The sequence below is a fragment of the Vidua chalybeata genome, chromosome 5 (assembly GCF_026979565.1).
Source record: "Vidua chalybeata isolate OUT-0048 chromosome 5, bVidCha1 merged haplotype, whole genome shotgun sequence".
Taxonomy (NCBI): Eukaryota; Metazoa; Chordata; class Aves; order Passeriformes; family Viduidae; genus Vidua; species Vidua chalybeata.
The window spans coordinates 47474638-47493742 of NC_071534.1; the positions used below are offsets into that span (position 1 = coordinate 47474638).

At 37.5% G+C, this 19105-nt stretch overlaps 1 protein-coding gene across 2 annotated transcripts in view; it reads left to right on the forward strand.

The window, feature by feature from the left end:
* The first annotated feature begins 24 nt into the window (after positions 1-24).
* MDFIC (MyoD family inhibitor domain containing) overlaps positions 25-19105 on the forward strand; it is a 51540-nt gene continuing 32459 nt past the window's right edge. For both annotated transcript variants that reach the window (XR_008430944.1, XM_053942773.1), the window contains exons 1-3: positions 25-176; positions 2230-2385; positions 13638-13769. Coding sequence is in view for 1 of the 2 variants with exons in the window: in XM_053942773.1 (XP_053798748.1) it covers positions 2295-2385; positions 13638-13769 (223 nt within the window). In the remaining variant the exon portion in view is untranslated. The remainder of the gene's footprint in view (positions 177-2229; positions 2386-13637; positions 13770-19105) is intronic.

Sequence of the window (19105 nt, forward strand, 5' to 3'; positions counted from 1 at the left end):
TCCATAAGCATTTACTATCCAATGGAATATTTTGGAAGCAGGGTGTGGTTGGCTAAATTATTGCTCCTCCCGCAGCTCTCTGCTATGTTTCCAGTTTCACAGGGAAAAACACAAGCTTGTATGTTGAGAGTGAGTCATAACCTTTCTTCTGCTACTGACTCACTTGGGAGTTTGAGGTAAGTCATTCTACCTTATGTTTTGATCACTCTGCCACCAGGACAGCAAGGAGGGGCCTATGGAAAATTATGCAATGTTTGCATAGAAGAAAAGTATAGGTATAGAGACCAATATTATTATTACACAGTAAATTATTAGCTTTGTTTGCCCCAAATGGATTTTTTTTACACAGCTTTCCTACATAAAACATCTTTCCCCCCTCCCATTTTCCATATAAATGTTTAAAGAAAGACTATGCTGCACCAAAGAACACCTTAGGTTACTGAAATAGTTAAAAATTATAGTATTTTTCAGAGGAAAGCATATGTACCTTTAATCACATTTCTCTTTTGCACCAACAACGAAATAAATAAAGCTGCACAGTGGAGCAAAATTGCTGATGACTTCTGAAATAAGAGTTAGCTGTGAAGGGTGTGGAGTTCACATAGAACTGGCTCCTAGTCAGGTATTTACACTTCATCCTGGTTGTCTTGCAAGCATGTCAGGGAAATGCTAAACTTTAAGAAGTCAACTTTTAACAACTGAGCATATTGCTTAGCATGTGTGATATCAAAATAAATATCTATCAGCTATAGTCTCTCATGTTAGGATGCTTCTAGTTTGTAACTTGTTTATTTTATATTCCTACTTTTGTTTCTCAAAAAATATATCTAAATATCTCACTGCCATGAGACATAACAGTAAACCTGGTGTATTTACTAAACCATAATAAAATAATCTGCTAGTAATTTTTAAGGAAAATGCATTTTAAACCTGGACACACTTCAATTGAGAAAGGTGACATACTGTGTTCCCATAAACAAGGCAAAGCTTGTAGCTTATGGACACCAGCACATGTGCGAGCAAATAAACTATGTTGTGGGCAAGAACAGAGCACAAGACTGATGATCACATCGAAGTGTGCCATGGGAAAGAAATGTTATTTCCTGGTGAAATTTCTCCTATGGAGAAAGTCCAGGTAACACTACTTGGCAGATGATAGCAGAGGAAGTAGTTTGCACTTTAGGGTTCTACTTTTGAAAACTGCTTGTTCTATTCTTCTATTGTTTGAGTATTTGTGTGGCCTCTGTGAAGTCCTTTTAATGGATATACATGCATATTACAGGTCAGGGGCAGGGGTAGAAAGGTGGTCTGCGCAGCAGGGCCCGGCGGAGAGTGTAAAGGCCGGGGGCAGGGGCCCTGCGCCGCCCCACGTGCCGTTCCGCGCTCCGAGGCGCAACTGGTGGCGGGCGATCCGTGACACCGCGGCCAACTTGGGAGCCAGCGGCTGCGCCACGCAGCGTGCCCCGCACCGCTGCCAGCGCTGCAGCTGCAAGCCCTGCCCAGACTGGAAAGCCTCCCTTTCACATCCCCCTGGGGTTTTTTTTACCCCTCCTTGCCTTCTTCTGTCTGACGGGTTACGGTTCCCCCGGGGGAATTTCCATGGCTGAAGGCCCGGCTGGAGGCAGCGCGGCGCCCCGCGGCCGGCCGGCCCCGCTCAGCCCAGCCCAGCCCGCGGGCCCGTCGCTGGCGGGCGGCAGGAGCTGCACAACCGCCGCCCCGAGCCGCAGCCGCCGCCAGCCGGAGCGGGATGTTTCATTGTCCGGAAATGATGGAGAAGGAGTGACTGTAGCGGCGGTGGGACAGCGGGTGTGAGTGCCAGGCTGTGCACGCCACTGCCGGGGGAAGGCCCGCGGCTGCGGGGCGGGCGGCGCGGCGCGAGAGGAGGCGGCTGCCGGGCCAGGCGGCGGCGGGGCGGGAGCGGCGCGGGGGCTGCCGCGGCCGGGGCGCGGCGCAGGGTCGGGCGGAGCGGAGCGGAGGAAATGCGGAGGTAGGCTCACCGCGCTGCCGGCCGGCACCGCCGCGGCCGACGGCCCCCTCCCGGACACCCCCGCGGCCGCTCCCGCCCCCCGGCCCCGCGGGTGCTCGCTGCAGGGGGCGGTGGGCGCGCCCGCCGCCGCGCCGGAAAGTTGCCGCCGCTTCCCTACTGTCCCTCTTCGGTCCCTCGCCCCGAGCCGTGAGTTTTCTGCAAAAAATACATTAACGAGTCCTTTCATTTGCTTGTTCCTTCAGGGTCGCGTGTTAGTTTTGTTGGAGAGGGGTGCAGGCTCTCTGTTACTCGTCGAGAGAGCTGGCAGATGTCCCAAGTGAGAGAACCTCTTCCTCCGGGGCCTGGAGGGCCAGAGCAAGCTCCGACTGAAAACAGCTCTTTGATCTCTCTCCCTCGAGGTAAGTTGCTTTAAAGTTTCTCTGTAATTGTTTCGCGATATATTTGAATGATACATTTACTGATTAGACTTGTCGGGTTTAACCCCTCTATTTTTTGCCCCTCCCCTCTGTAGTGTATCCCTGTAGCACTTTCACTTCACCATTTTATTGTTTTAACCCAAAATTCCCATGAAAAAATGTACAAAAAATAAAAAATAAGGAAAAAATGTGCTACTCAGCCCTGATTTTCAGTACTTGAAAAACCGTAGTCATTCAGAGGCAGATGTTGCTCCTTAAAAATCGCTTTTGATTTTCTCAGCTTTGTGTTGGTGTTTATAAATTCTTTCCTGTAAAGCTGTCCTTCCAGGTCTTGAAGTAAATTATGGAAGTTTGATCCAATAGTGAGAGCATTTTTCAGGTTGGTGGTCACTTTGCTGTTTTTTTTGTTAGATTACTCTGTGATGCTGCAGCTAAAATCAGTCTCTGAGAATATAACTTGTTTCATATCAGCTGTTCAAAAGGTTGTTTAAAAGTATGTTCATCTTAAAGATAAATTATTTAAGTTATGTCTTATTTGCTTTTGAACAAAAATACACAGATACTCTGATCACCTTCATGTAGAGAAGTTTGACAAAGTATATTTTAGGTTGTCCTCAAAATTGGGAAGTATGTTTGCCTGTTAAGTCCTGGTCTGCGAAGATGAGACTTTTCTTTGTTTATTTATTTACAGCTACGATTTTCCAAAATTCTGACAGGAGTTTAAAAGTCTGTGAAAAACAGACAAATAATCTTGTTCAAGAACTGTAACTTTATTCATAACTGGTTAACTGGAGCAGAGCCTGGTAATACAGTTGTGCAACTGTGGATTAAAAATGCAGTCGTGTTTTTGTAACTAAGAAAATCAATAGTTATGTGTAATCAAAGCTGAAGACTTGTTTCAGAAATCAGAAAGTATCCGTAGCTAAGTAAAAAATGTTTTGGCAGGAGGGCATAGCAAGTTGGCTTATCTTATTGTTGGATAGGTTTTGTTTTTTTTTTTTTTTTTTTTTTTTTTTTGTTCTAGAGAATGACTCATAACTTCTAAACAGTAAAAAATAATAATAAAAAAATTAAATGATTCTGATCAAGCATGCAGAACTGAACTGCTTGAATCACATTTTTGCCAGAACCATCAGTACCTGTGATATGTGTTTATTTTCAGTGTGTTGTTTTTATTTGTCATGTGGTCAACTGGCCACACCTGTTAAATTCTGCATGAAGGCCATACATCAAAGTTACTGAAGTTGTAAATCAGTGAACTAACTAGCATGGAAGTGGTCTCATTCTCACAGTACTACTTCAAACTGAGTTCTCACTATGAAGTGAAAGTCCTATGAATGATTATAAATACATGCTCTTTTTTTTCATGAAAAGTGAGGAAACAAATACTGATCTGTCCGTGATAAGTAATACGCAGAAGATCCAAATGACACAATTAAACCTCACAGCTTTCTTAGGGATCAGTAAGGTACAAACAAGCATTATGATTATGGTTTGTTCACTGGCCACACCTATCAAGACACATGCTCAGTTTTAAAGCTTACGTACAGTTCACATAAAGACAATGCAGAATTCTGCATTCAAATACATAATTTTTATTCTAATGAACTTAGATTTAAGGATAATATGGATTTTTAATGTGGCTATTTGTTGCTTTTTTCTAGTCTAAGTTTGTTGGGGAAGTGGGGGTGGAAAGAGGAAAAGGTGAGTTCATAACATTTCCAGTCTATATTCCAGCATTTCTGTTGTCAGCTTTGCAGTGTGTGGTTAAAGGGTAAGGTAATTCAGATATTCCAGGGCTGAAAAACTAAGATAGTATGTCTGGGACTTTCAACAGCCCCTATCCTTCTATCCAGGACGTCCAAAATTATGCTGACTTCTCTAGAATTTGGTGATAATTTTAAAAGTTTTGATTGAAATTCATATTATTGACCTATAAATGACTTCATATATTTACAGTGAAATACCTGAAATCTGGGTTGACCTAGAATTAAAGATTCCTTAATCAACAAAAGATAGCTTATCTTGTATGTATAATAAAGTATTAAGTGCATTCTAATGAGAAGGAATTTCTAATTTGTAACAGCACAATTTAATGTGCTTTGTATATGTTTAACTGATATAGATACCTTGTCCCGGGAACAAACTTATCCTGTTCTGTAGTTCTGCGAGGTATCATCAAGAAATCCAGATATACAAAGTGTTCCTTTTGCTTGCTATCATATACATTCAGATGCTGAAGATTAGTTGTATTTTCCATGAAAGGAAAAGAAACTTCAGTTGAATATTGAATATTCAAAAATAGCTATCCCACAATGTAATTAAAGATCAGACAAACCTAATAAAGCTTAGGCAGTATGCAGGGATATTCATCAGTTGTGGACATGGTGAAAACTAGGTTGAGGCAGAGTTTGGCCTACAGATGTGGTATGCTCCGGCTTTCCCAATTTAAAAGAATTTTTCTGTGTTATTTTAGCCAATATGCTCTCTCAACATATCCCCTGTCACTGTTCTTCCTTATTAGTTCATTTTTGAATAAATGCATAAATATTAGTGAGAATCTGGACACCATCCATTCCCAGTTAGTGTACTGTGAGAGAGAGCAAATGAAATCATGGCATCTTCTTTTGTGGCAATGTCAAAATTCAGCTTCAGTCTTTAAACCATTATCTATGTCAGTGTGGTCTAAGAGACACACTGCAGGATGGAAGGTTTAATCTAATTTCTCAAACATGATAATTTCTGCCACATCCTTCCAAAAGTGTAGCTCTGCTTATGCACCCTTGTTCAAGATCCTAGTGATGCCTTCTTTCTTCTCTGTAGCTCATGGACCTTGGAACCAAATTTTGATTATATCTACTTGTGTGATGTAGTCAGTGAATAGTGCCATGTCTCTGCTCAGAGCACTTCAATTTGACTATGATCAGGTATTTCTCAACTCATAGGTACCAAAATAATGTCCCTGAAGAAGGAATGTGGCAATTCATGACCATTGGACTCTTCTGCTTTAAGGAAAATGTTTCATATATTAGAAGTTATGGTGTGATTATTGCCTAGACTATGGGTAGACTTTTTAAAAAATCCTCTGCATTTGAATAAACCATAGAATACAAGAGAAAAATTCAGGGCTGTCATCTATAAATTATTTGGAATGCTTTTATCTTTGATTTTTGGTAACTAAGTGTAACCTAGAATAATGAAAGAATAGTATTTAGCTTTCTCAATAAGAAAGAAAATAAAAACAGTAATTGTAATAATTAATAACTTATTACAAAATTGAGACTGATAATTTCACTATAATAAATTGTTAGATGACGGAAATTCACCAGAACTTTTTTATTTGAATGGGATGGGGAGGATGGAGAAATCTAGTAGAAATATCAAGGATCAGATTCTATAAGTGATTGTTCTCTCTGGTGCAAATCATCTCACTGTTGCTGGATGGAGATGCAGTTCTGATTTGGTATTTCAAGAAACCATATGCAGCAACTAATACTTCCATTCAGAAAATGTAAAAAGTACTCCTCTTCAAGAATGTGATTCTAATCTTCATGTTTTCAGTGCTTAACTGTTTTCATGATGAGGAGTATGAAAGGAATCTGATGGCTAGATGAGATTGGGTGACAAAAGACTTAATGCAGGGAATGGATGTTCTTGAGGCAACAGTGGCAACAGTGAATGCTATCACAATAATTATTCCTCTTTACCAGCAATGCCTCAACGTTATGAGTAATATATTTTTATTTTAACGGTTAACCAGTGTACTCAGATTGCTCAAACTTACCAAATATTTCCTCTATAATTTTATACCCTCTTGCTGTCTGACAAGAGTTGGGAGAATCTGTATTTATTTGTTTCATTGCTGTGTGCCAGTACTGAGGCATTTATTTAATATTACTGACTAAAATATCTAAAACTTTGGTAAATAGATGTTTGACTCTAGTTTGGTATGAAAGCATACGTCTGCTTTCAGTTCCACGTGCATACCGTTCCAGTTAAGTGATTCATGCCCACATGGGTGTGATAGACTTGTATTTCATAGACTTGACTGTAAAGATCTTGTATCAAGCTTGAAATATTTTTGTTCCATCTTACATCACAGGTTTATTTTATACCACAGTAATTCTTCTTAAATTCAGCTCTGAGCTCTCAGAAGTTACATTTCTCTTTGCTTTAAACACTTCTTTTCTTTTTCTTTTTTTTTTCCCTAGTAACATTCAGCAATGAGTGTGTTATCCTACTTTTTTTATTTGGATCAGCCATGCAGTTTTGAAGTAAATCTGTTCGCCTCTACTTTGATTTGCATTGTGGAGTGATCCTAGGGAGTGACCTGGATGGGATTCCTTTTGCTCAAAATAATGTGAAAGCTGCAGGAATGTGCCTAATACACTCCAGCCACTAGTAAGCCTTGAATCTTTAAGATTATATCTGAGAGCTAGTTCAAAGTAGAAAACCCTTGGAACATGTATGGAATATTCTTTAAGTTAACTCTTTCCCTGTACAGGCCCAGTTTTATTGGCCGTTGCTAATACAGCCATAGCTGCCAAATATTGCTGAGCACTTCTATGAAACTGGTTTTGTATACATGTGAAACTTCTTTGGGTGAATGACATACATGCATAACTGGCTGCATAATTAATATGATTATTTATGAAAAGTCTTCACTTATGTATTTGACCTTTTTAACACTTAAAATAATGCAGAATACTTATTTGCACATTGGTGTTAATGTTTAATTTATCGTGGCTCAAATTTGTTCAGGGCTGTTGAACTTCTAGTGCTTTCATAGTTATTCCATAGCTTGCACCTGGAAAATTCTTTGTAAGAATTTTCTAAAAATCTGCTCAGTTAATTTGCTCTAATTTTGAGAAACTATTTTTTTTTCTATGGCACTTCTGAAGCCATTGAAAGTTGCAGCAAGATATTTAAGTGAAAGACACTGAAATTAAATTAATGCAAATAAGTTTTTTTTCTTAGTTTTAAAACAGTCAAACATCTAATTGGAGGCTTCCAACTCTGTAATTTGTGGATTATAAGTATTAATTAGATTTTCTTTATGAAATGAGATTGTTTCAAGTAAATGCTAGAATAGGCATTCTGTTACACAAACTTTTGAATTTATTTGTTATATAAAATGCCTAAAAGTTTTAGGCATTTCATGAAGTAGATGGTAGGCATTATTGTTAATGATTACACTGTGAAATATGGTTTTATCAGGGTTTCTTTGTGTTATTGTTGTGAACAGTGGAATTTTCAGTAGGAAGCAGTGTCCTTAGTAGTTCCTTGTCAGCAAGATTATTAATGAACAAAGAAAGTGTTAGAAATGCAGTGTTTGCCACATGCTCTTCAATCCTTCCCAACAGTTGTAGGCTTGAGACAGAGAACTGATTGTTACATTTCCTTTTGGGAACATTCTTTGACTTTTTTTATTCCTCATAGATCTATTTATGTGTTTATGTTTTGTGGCAATTGATTTTCTTTTGTAATTACTCTTTCCTTTGAAGGACAAAATTTCATTTGGGATGATTTGAACTTTGCACATTTATTTTTAAATCTGCATCTGCTTGTTATAGGACTCAGGCCTTCTGATGGTTCATCCCAAGAACTAGATCAGCTTTAGGTGCCTAAGTAACTTTGCCCCATGCTTCCAAATCTTTCCTTTACCCTGTGCCATAAAACTGTTGGACTGTTTGTGACTGCATTTTTGGAAATCAGTGATCACACTGTGCCAGTCCATTTTGCTTATTTCTCTCTTCTTGATAAAAATGATGCACTCAGGTTTTCAGAAACTTTTGCCACCAGTTTTTTCTTTACGTGCTATTTGAAGCAGTCCACCACATTGCTGGTGAACAGAAAATGAATGTGTCATAGCAGCAAAGGCTTTGGTTGTTGCAGCAGAATTCATTAAATTCATTTTATATACAAGCTCCTAAATTTTATAGACAAACCCTAAACCTGTTTCTCAAGTCCAGTTTGTCATTTTGCTAGTTATGCACTCTAATGATTCACATTCTTGGAAGTGATGGCTGAGTCAGTATATGAGGTTATGTGTCATCTAATGAACAGAAATCAGCTGCCAATTAAACTCTGAGGATGTGCGATCCACATTAGTGGGCACTTGTTTCCATTTTTGTTTTGTGTATGTGATATACTTCGTGATACATGATAGCACATGCATGAACACACACCCATTTCTGAACAAGAAGATGTGGTGGGGCTCTTGGGGGCAGCTGGTGTGTGAATGTACAAATGGACGAGCCCTTGGAGAAGAAAAGTTGGTTATTTGTCAAAGACTTGAGTACTTTGAGGTATGTCTTACAAATACATCCGTTACCTATCTTTTTGGTATTTTCTATCAGTTTTGTGTATTAATTTCATCTTCACTTAATATGCTTTACATTATAGAGAAAAAGACACAAGTGTAGCTCTAAAAAGGGAGATTATTCACTGGGATGGTCTAAGAATTTTTCAGGAATTAGTTTGATGTATGTTCCAGCAACTTCCCAAAGGCATAGGATGCAGAATTGGAAGGAATCTGGAGAGATTGCCCTGTATACCTGTTTTGCCTAATATACATGTGTCTTTCTTGACAGCTCTGACTATTTGTTAAGTTTACTTTCTGATGGGGCTGTTGTAATAGTAGCCTTATTGATAATCCAGACTGCTGACATTATTCAGTTGGTGGAGTCTTGCAGAATGTATTTGTCATGTTGCAAAGAAGTGTGTGTAACTGCATGCATATTCTCCAAACTAGAACAAAAGTTAACAATCAATATTACAGTAGTCTCAAAGGTGAAAACAGATTTCTGTTCTATGGAATATGTGTACTGCTGTGCAATTTAAAAATAAATGTAACAAAATTATGGTAAAATGAATGTATGTACTATAGAAATGATTTTTATGTACTTAAGTAATTCCATAGAGAAAAAGCAGTAATTCACTTTATTCGCTTATTTAATAAAGCAGTAGTTTGGAGATGTGATTAATTTTTTTTTTTCACTAAGTGGCTTACCAGTTGTCTGTATCATAGGTATGATTTGGCTTTTAGCCATCTCAATTCTATACTTTGCGAGCATGTCATATCTCTTACTATTTAAATCTTAAACTTGAATGAATCCCTGGACTAGTAGAGTTTCTGCCTATGCTTACCTTCAGGATAAATCACAGGGTGTTCTGTGCGGGTGTCACTTTCTAGGGCTTTTGACTAGAAACTTTTCAGCCCTGGCATTGCTGTTAGTTTTGGGGAAGTACAGAGCCACACAAGTTGCTGGTTTGGGGCTGAACTGTGGTAGGTAAGAAGTCTGTGTTGCTTTTGTGACATGACCTAGAGTAACTTACTGTGGTTTTGAAGAGAGATTGGATTTATACTTCAGCTCTGCCAGACTCAGAACATAATGAGTCTTTTCTTTCCATTATTTGAACTGTTAAGAAGAGCATCTCTTTTTTTTCTTGGCTGTCAGTATTGGAGGTTAGCCACATGAGAGTGGAAGGGTGTGCTAAAGGAAGCAGACGCTAAAATACTACGGAAATCTTACAGAAAGAATTCTTAAGGGTAAGCTTGATTGAAACAGAAAAGTGTTACAAATTTACTTGAAGATGCAGTGGAAAAAAAGTCATACTTTTCTATGGTCAGATCCAGTCATTAGTGTTTCTGTCAGAGTAAGGTCTTTGTGTTGATTCTTCATAAACTACTGTTGTGAAAATTCCAAGGTACCCAACATAAAAGTTATGGGATCAACAAAAGACAGGAATGGTCTTGAGGCTGTCTTCATGTGTGATTGGTTGTAATTGGTATGTTGTAGTGGCACTTCTAATATTAAAAAAAACCAAAATATGATCCCGTTATCAACTGTTTGTTATAAGGGAATAATCAATAAATTCCTTTGTACAAAAACTGAGACATGGTACATATTCAAGAAAAAAGCAACTGAATCAAGACACCAGTGTGTGTCTGTTTTCAGTAGTCTGATGCACCAGAAGCGATTTATGAAAAAGTGTTCAAATAAAGAGATCACAAGGTCTACTATTTCTAAAGCCCCATTGAATTAAGCCTGGGTGTGATGGGGTTAATTTTCTTCATAGCAACCCCTATGGTGCTATGTTTGGGATCAGTGACTCAAGCAAGGTTGGTAGCACACCAGTGGGTTGGCTATTGCTGAGCAGCACTTGCACAGCGTCAGTCAAGGTTTTCTCTTTTCCCACTTTTCTCTCCAGTGACAAGACTGTGGGTAGGCATGGGATTGGGAGGGGACACGATCCAGGCAGCTGGCTCAGGTTGACAAGAGGGCTATTCTATGCCACAGAATGTCATGATCAGCAATAAAAACGGGAGGAGGTTTTAGGGCAGGTAGCCATTGCTTAGAGACTAGTTTGGGCATTGATCTGCTTGTGGGAGGTGGTAAGTGCTTGCCTTTGCATCCCCTGTTTTACTTTTCCTTCCTTTTTTCTTCACTTATTAAACTATATCTTGACACACAAGTTTCTTCCCTTGGGTCTTTCTGTTCTCTCCCCTTGTCCTGCTGGGGAAGGGAGGAGAGGCTGTGTGGTCTTTAGTTGCTGCCCTGGTTGAGTTCACCATGCCACAGAGCAGCATCTATCAGGATGAGCTGCTCCAGTGGGTAATTCTGGAGTGCAAAGATGCCAGATGTGTTTAATGGTATAGGTTTCTGTTATGTGCATTTATGGGGAAGCCTTCATGTGAATTCAATAGATCAAAGAAATAATTAATGTTAATTGTTTTGAACTTCCTATCAAAAATATTTGCTGTTCAATTGCAACATCGTTTCTATTAAGCTTTTTAATACTGCTTCTTTTTTCTTGTTAACATCTACTATTAGTTACACAGTCTTGACTGGCCATTTATTATATCCAGCTAGAATAATAAAAGTGTTCATGAAAAATACACATACAGCCTAGATACTAGTGAGAAGGAAAAAAGAGAAAAAAATACTGAACTGAAAACAAGCAGAGGGATGAAAAATAAATCCATATGAATAATGATTATATTCTGCACTCCTTCAGATTTCTTAGATAAAAATGTAATCTAGAACACTGAGGGCCCCATAATATTAACTTTATTGTTTCCTTATAGCCATTCATTGTTTACTACATGAAATAATAGGGTTCTGCAAAGTCATATCCTATATGAGAGAATTGTATACAGCTACTCTGCGGGTCTGTACTAGCCCTGCTATGTACATACTGTAATTTTAGTGTCATCACTGTAGTAAAGTAATTTAAGAGCAAAATCTCCTAAAATAGCTTTTTTAAGCTTAGTGTTCGTGGAAGGCAGAGTGCTTTTACACTAGTTGTGTCAGGACACTACTTATTTTTATTCCGTCTAACACTTTTCAAACACTTTTGAAACACATTTGCACCTAATACTTAACTGCACAGCCTAAATCATTATACTTCAATACAGTCACTTTGTATTTGATAGATACCAGATGGAAGTAATTTGTATCTGATGTGTGTCAAAGGGGTTGAAACACTCTGTGTTTTGGTTTGTTGTTGTTTTTAATTTGGTGGGGTTTTTTGTTCGTTTTTTTTTGTTTTGTTTTATTTTTTGTTGTGGGTTTTGCTGGGGTTTTGGTTTTTTTTTTTTGGTTTTTTTTTTTTCTTTCTTTTTTTTGTTTGGGTTTTTTTTTTTTTATGTTAATAGGATGAGTATCTAGGTAAGATTAAGTCATCACGGCAAGGGGCAAAACTCACTAAAGTCAATATCTTCCCATTCATTTCAATAACTATGCCAATCCCAGTGAAACAGTTCCTCTCCGGATGGGCTTGAAGAAATACTGACAAGTTGTTGGTGGGAGGGAGGACTGAGAGCAAAGTACCACGGAGGTAGCTAAGTCAGACATTTCAGAGGTGGAAATTGATAGAAGGGGAGCAGCAGTGCTTGAAGGCATATGCTACTATACATACAAGTTTGCATATATTATTTTGAGTGATGTCCAGTGCCTCAGTTTAATAGGGTGGATAACAAAGGCAGAAAGTTAGGATTTAAAATCAAAGTGCTGTGGGTTACACGAAGAAACTAACCTTTACTATGCCACAGTAGCAAAAAGTGATTTTTTTCTGTGTCTCGGGACTGGAATAATTGCTTTACTAGAGGATACAGTATATGAAACTGTAATACTGAATTTATAAATGTGTTCGTGTTTCAAACAAATAAATAGAGCTAACAGACCTTTCAGCAGTTGCTCATCTAGGTTTACTGTAAATATTAAATGTAGGTATACACAAAAAATACATGAGACTGAAAATATTTAGTGTTTTACAGATCCCTTGAGTAAGTAATATAAACTGATTATCTTTTGCTGTGAATAATGAACAAAGTAAATCCAGATTTAAAGATGTTTTCTTGAATGCCAGTAGGAAAAATCTGCAACAATCAAGAGCAGAAAGATTTGTGTATGTGGATTTGATTACTAAAACATTAATGACAGTGAAGATGAAAACTGTCACTTGCCTTGGTTTGAGGAAATTCTGGTCTCCTTGTGATAACTGGCAACATTATCAAAACAACATCTGTTACATTGTGAAATAAGCTGAAGAATCCCTCAAATAACCTTACTATGGAATTTTCCTTGCATTTTATGTATACTTGGAGAGAAGAAATACTTTTAATTATTGGCTAAATGTTGACTTTTAATCAGCAGTGGCTTTTTAAAACTGGGTTTTTTTCAATAAAAATAGATAATTGTATTATAATAATTTTTCTGAATTTTCGTACTAGTCACTTTTGAAGTTTCAGTTGTATTTGTCTTTATGTGTTTAGTTATAAAAAATAGAGAACAAAATTTTGTGAAATTACTATAGCTTTTATGTGCTAGAGCCACATGTATGTGGGTAAAAAATAATGTTTTTTTGTGTGACAAAGCTATAAAAATGTTTATATGAAAAGTTTGTGGAAGGTAACTAAATAAGAAAACACCCACCCCCCCCCCCCCCCAAATATAATTTGTTACAGATGCTGCTGAGTTGCTGAGTATTATTTTGCACAGTTGGATACAATATGACTAAAAGTCTTTCTTAAATAGAAATTATATTGATTTAGGCCAGAAAACAAATGGAAAACCAACTTTATTGGAAGTTAATTCTAAGGAAACAAAAGGGGATGCTAAGACAAGTTACAGTTTATGCCATCTTACTTTTAATTTTCAAAATTAGTTTTGCTCATATAGAGAAAAAATACTGTAGAAATTAATATTTTGAAATTTCTTTTGACTTAGGAAAAACTGACCAAGAGACTGCTGTGGCAGGAGATAAAGACATAAACCAGCCTTCCAGTAATCAAAGTATACAAGCAGAGATACAAGAGCAGTCCATCTGGGGAAATTGCACTGATGGTGACCTCATCAGAAGTAAGTATTTCCAGAACAAATTGCTGCCGTTGAGGCTTGCTTTCACAGTGTAATGGGATACTGCCTGTTGACTCTGTTAAATGTGTGTCAAATGCAATTGTGTTGCAACTGTGATGTACATCTACTGAATTTGTTTCCCAGATTGACTCCTGTCAGCATTCATAAGCAACAAGTATAAAGAAAGGTGTGATTCGAGTGGTGCAGTATGGTATAGACCTCTGTAGCATCTAAGCTTTTAAAGCCTTAGTGTTACATTCTTATCATTAATAGTACAATAGTTAGTACTCCATGTGTGCAGCTGTGCTAGGTGTCATCACCCTCAATTTCCCAGGTAATGCATATATATAAGCAGCAGAGTAAACTCTGCTGAGAGCAGTTGCTTCCAGATGCACTGAATACTGGTCAGGTGTAAGCTTCTTAAGGGTGTTGAGTCCTAAAGTAGTAGACATGTGCTGTGGAACTGTGGAGTTTTTCAATTAGTTTTTACGCATCCACATTCCTAGTGTATGTCCTGTATGCTTTAAAATGTAAGAAGGTACGCAAGATCATTCCTATTTTCCTGTCTTGGAGTGAAGATCATATGCTAATCATTGTACCCTCTTAAGGCAAAAATATTTCTGTCAACTGCCAGAGGTAATACTTTGTAATGCTCTAAAATTCTGTGAATGCTTGAATGTTAGTTGCTCAAGGGAGGGGCCGCATGAGGAACTATTCTCTAATTATTGGGTGTATTCAGAAAGAAAATGGTCTAAATGCAGAGTGGTGCTCCAGCTCTCTTGAAATTGTCCGATCACACATTTCAGCATTAGTCTCTCTTTACAATGCACACTATTCTGTTGACAGTGGGGCAAATTCATATTTCTGAACCTGCTGTTGTCAAAACTGGTGTTTTTTTGCTGCAGTTATCTGTTTCTTTTTAGGTTTTCATTTGTTTTGTTATTTTGTTTAGTTGTTTTTTAGCCTTATCTATACATTCATCTTCTCTGGAACTTTGTGTTAGCATTTGAAATTATTTTCAAATCTTAGTTAATCCTTTTTTTTCCCTAAATAATTAATCCCAGTAAATACTTACACTTCTAATGTATTGAATAATTATCTTGATCCTTTACAGGAAACGTGAATTTACTATGTCAGATATTTATCTGATGATTTAAAGTGATTCTTAAAGGGCTACAAACAGGGTGAATTGTCCTGCACAGCTTGAGAGTTTACTTAAGATTTACTTAATCCCAAAAGATTACTATTTTAAACTTAACTGTTCCTGGACAAACAATTGCTTTGTTCTTATGCTGAGGATATGGAAAGGTGTGTATGGCATCTTCTGCTTTTGGACTGGCCCCCTTCTCATTCCGTCTTCCTAGAAGTTTCCTTATTCCCAAAGCCATGAGAAAGCAGATTTTTTTTCATAGCAGTTAGTAGCATGCCTAAACTGTGGAGGAAAGGACCAAGGACTGTAGGGTGATTCTGTGCATCCTCTAACCTGTTCACCACCAAGACATACTGCAGTGGCTGCACTGGGGAGTGTGAGGAAATTATACATTTTTTTTCAACATATAGTAGAATTTGCAACAGATAGTGGAAACCCCTGGTAAAGTGACTTGATGATTATATGTAGTTATATCTCTGTGATATAACTGCATCATTCTGTGATATAACTACATCACATGTGATGGAAGGGTTAATTGCTGCTGAATTAAAAAAAAAGGAACAGCAAAAGGGGAAAGATAGGATAAAATGTAGAGGTAAAAGGTACTGTTCCAGTGTGCATGAGTATCCTCATCCTGGAGTCACGAATAGCTTTATTCTGTCTTTCAGTCAGAGTAGCTCTCTGACTTTGTGGAAAGCAAGTTTAGCTGAAAGCTGTAAGTTTCTAAAACACTTAGTCTTAATAAGTGTGTAGAGGCTTTATTATGAGTCATATTTGATTAGATGCTATGATGCAAACCTCTCCTTGCTTCAGGTAACCTTTAGTTTAAAGTCTTCTAGATGGAAGAAACAAAAATGAAAAATGATGAAATCAAAGCAGTTTCCTTTTGGTTTGTTGGTTTTTTTTTGGGTGCGAGGCGTATGAGTAGGGAAGTTTGTTCTCCTTTTAGAAATTGAGGAACAGTGCTTGACTAGTTATACATTTTGTAGTTTGCAGAAGTTTTACGACTCAATATACCTAGTAGCCAAGTTTGAAAACTAGAACAAGTGCAGCAAACATAAGCTTTCTTATCACAAACATTACTTAGGAATTTCATGTAAAAAATAAGTATTGTAGCTCAAAATGGTCTTGATTCAACTAGATCTATTACCCTACCAAACTAAAGTTCACAGACTGTTGCATACTGAAAGAAATTTGAGGTTAGAAATAAACAGTGTTTTGATTATTACAGTGTATTTCAAAACTCCTTCTAAAAATTGTTTTAGACAGCACATACTTCACAACTGTTCCACACTATCCTAATTATTCAGTTTCTTTTTTTCCCATACAGATTGTTTTCCATCCCCACAGTTGATACATACTCCATTTGTCTTAGCATTAGCTTTTACTTTATAAATGTTTCCAGCATTTAATTTCCAAGGTTTTCCTTGTTTGCAGCTGTTTTATCCTGCTGTTATATGGAATTAGATTAATCAGTCAGATTTACTGGCACACTAACAACGAAGTCCAGTGTTAGAGCCCCTGTAATGACTTCATTATGTATGATTTCTCATTTGCACTTGTGAACTCAGTTTACCAGGCAACATCAATAAACTAAAACACTGCCCCCGTTTTCCACAGTAAGATGTTTTACGTTCACCTTGCTTTGCCCTTTCAGTCTTTTTTTCAAGCTCCCTTTTTTAACCTCCAGAGATTTCCTCCAGATTAGCCTTTTCCCTACCTCCTTTGGAGCATCCCTTCTCCCCATTAATGAAAATGTTTATAATATCCTCGGTAAATGGTTAATCTTATGGGAAGCCTCAACCGAGGAATTTATTGTTTTTGAAGAGAGTTTAATAATCAAAAGATTACTGTATACTGACATATAAACAATGAAGGTCTGTATAAGAAGGAACCAGTTGTATTACCTTTCTGTAGTAGTTGTTAATACACTTGCATAACTGTTACTGGAAGACTGTTCAGTTAGAGAAGGGTCAGGGGAGAACCACAAATATCTCAGGAATGACTGGAGTAGTTGAAAACATGCCATGTTGCAGAAAACCTCCTGGAATTCATTCTGTTTGGTGTTAACAAAATGAATAACGAGGGGCTTTGGCTAGTCCCTAAGAAGCATGCCACAACAAACAGAAATTTGTTAAGACAGTTCTTCAACTATAGCAAGACTAAGGGAGAACTAAATATAATGTCAGGAAGTTCAGTTAGACTAGTAATAGGGCGTACTTTTTAAACACAGTATTTGAGAACAGGAAAAACTGCCAAATCCTTGGTGACTTTATGTGTGTTAAATTGGCTTTAGTCATCATAAGGTGGCAACTGCTATCCATATCCTGCAATTTTAGAACCTGAGTAAAAGAGAGTCTTTCCATAGTGGTTCCCCCAGCTGGGAAGACACATATTCTTCAGTACAGTTATTCTTAAAGAAAATGTTGAGACCTGTTCCCTTCTCTTCACAAACGCATACGTGTTTTTTATATTATTTCTGAATGTAGAGGTTCTGCTTTTCAAAAGAGCTTTAGAATAACTCCATCTGCTGTCTTTTCTGGCAGTGCATTTTAAATATCTGCAAACACCTTCTGCTTATTTTCATTGTATGGTCTGGTGGCCCATAATGGAGTGGTTCTGCTTCTGTTATCACTCACTGTTGGCAAGTGAGGAGGAGTGCATGTTAAACATGCAGCAGGGTAACCTGTGGCTGTAGGAATGAAGCCATAGCAGTTTTTGCTGCTCTGTGTTACCACAATGCTCTGCTTTGTTCTCTGGAAGAGGTATGGGATTTTTTTTTCCCTCATAGAGAGAAAGAGGCTATAAAGATGGATTTTAGAATATTTAGGCAGGATTTTTGCAGAGGGCACTAGGTTATCTCCAATGTGTGTTGCTATGCAGGGAAGTGAATGTTTAGGAGGGAATAAAATGCCAGTCTTGAACACTATTTGCTTGTGAGGATTTAATCTCCTTTCCAGTTCTCAAGCAGAGGCTTAGCTATGTGATATTTAAAAAAACAAAAAACATCTACCATAGATTCAAATTGTCATGAATAATTGATTAATAATAATCCAATTCTGAAGATTAAATACCTAAAATATGCCCATGTTTTACAGATAGAAAGGTCATTGCTATCCATCATTTTCTAGCTTCAATTGTCTCTTTCTCCTCCATGGAACACTCTCCTGATAAGAGTGGTTCTTCAGAGAAAGGGATGCTTATTTCAGCTCTGTGGGGATCAATTTTACATGGTCTTGTTGCCACTATTTTATTTACTGTATTCTTCTGGAGTAAAAACCTAGATATTTTTATCTTTTTTATTTCTATATTTTATGTTAACATTTTCACTTTACATGATTATTTATTTAATTTTAAGGTTTGGAAAATCTTTTCTTTGTCTGGTTAAGTGAGTGATTTCTGTAGTTTGTTATGCTGTTTGTGATTGGATTTGTTTTTTTCTTCCAACAAAAATTAGCTAATCTGGTTTTAGAAGTCTGTTTTGTCTGATATTAATCCAGGTATCTTTTCTTGGCTGTTCTGTGATGCACAGTCATCTTACAATTACTGTGATTTCAGATGATCCTGTTTATTCTGTCTATAAAATAGTGCAAAGTGATGATTAAATGATTCTTTTCAAAGCTAGAAAGTATGACAAATACAGTCTTCTTGCAGCAAAACAGTGTGTGACTACAGAAAATGTGCATGATAGATTAATGAAAATTATTCAAAATATATTACTGGGTTTGAAAGGTGTATTCTATTAGTTAAAGTGATTAATGTACAATGTTCCAAATAGACCCAGGTGTAAAAATCTGTTAACCTATGAATGAACAAAACTTAATCAGTTCAATATTTATATAGCAGCACAGTATTTGATATTTAGAACCTTCTTTAGAAAAAGATTAATCTTTGACAAATCTGGCTAGTAGATGTAAAGAGGTCCTCCCTGAGAGCTCCTCTCCCAGAGATTTTCTAGTCCTCTCCCCAGCACAGAACTAGCCTGTTTCTATTAGAACTAGCTTCTATTTCTCCCCTGACCTGGCATTTCTCTTACTACAGCTGCTCCAAAAATCTTCTAAAATCTTCTCAGGCCTATTGAGAGGCCTGGTGAGTTGTACAATCAAAGCCTTTCCCTTTGATCTTCACTTTACCTTCTCCTGGGTAGAGAGGGATTTTCACAGGTAGCTGTACCGTTATAGTTACAGTC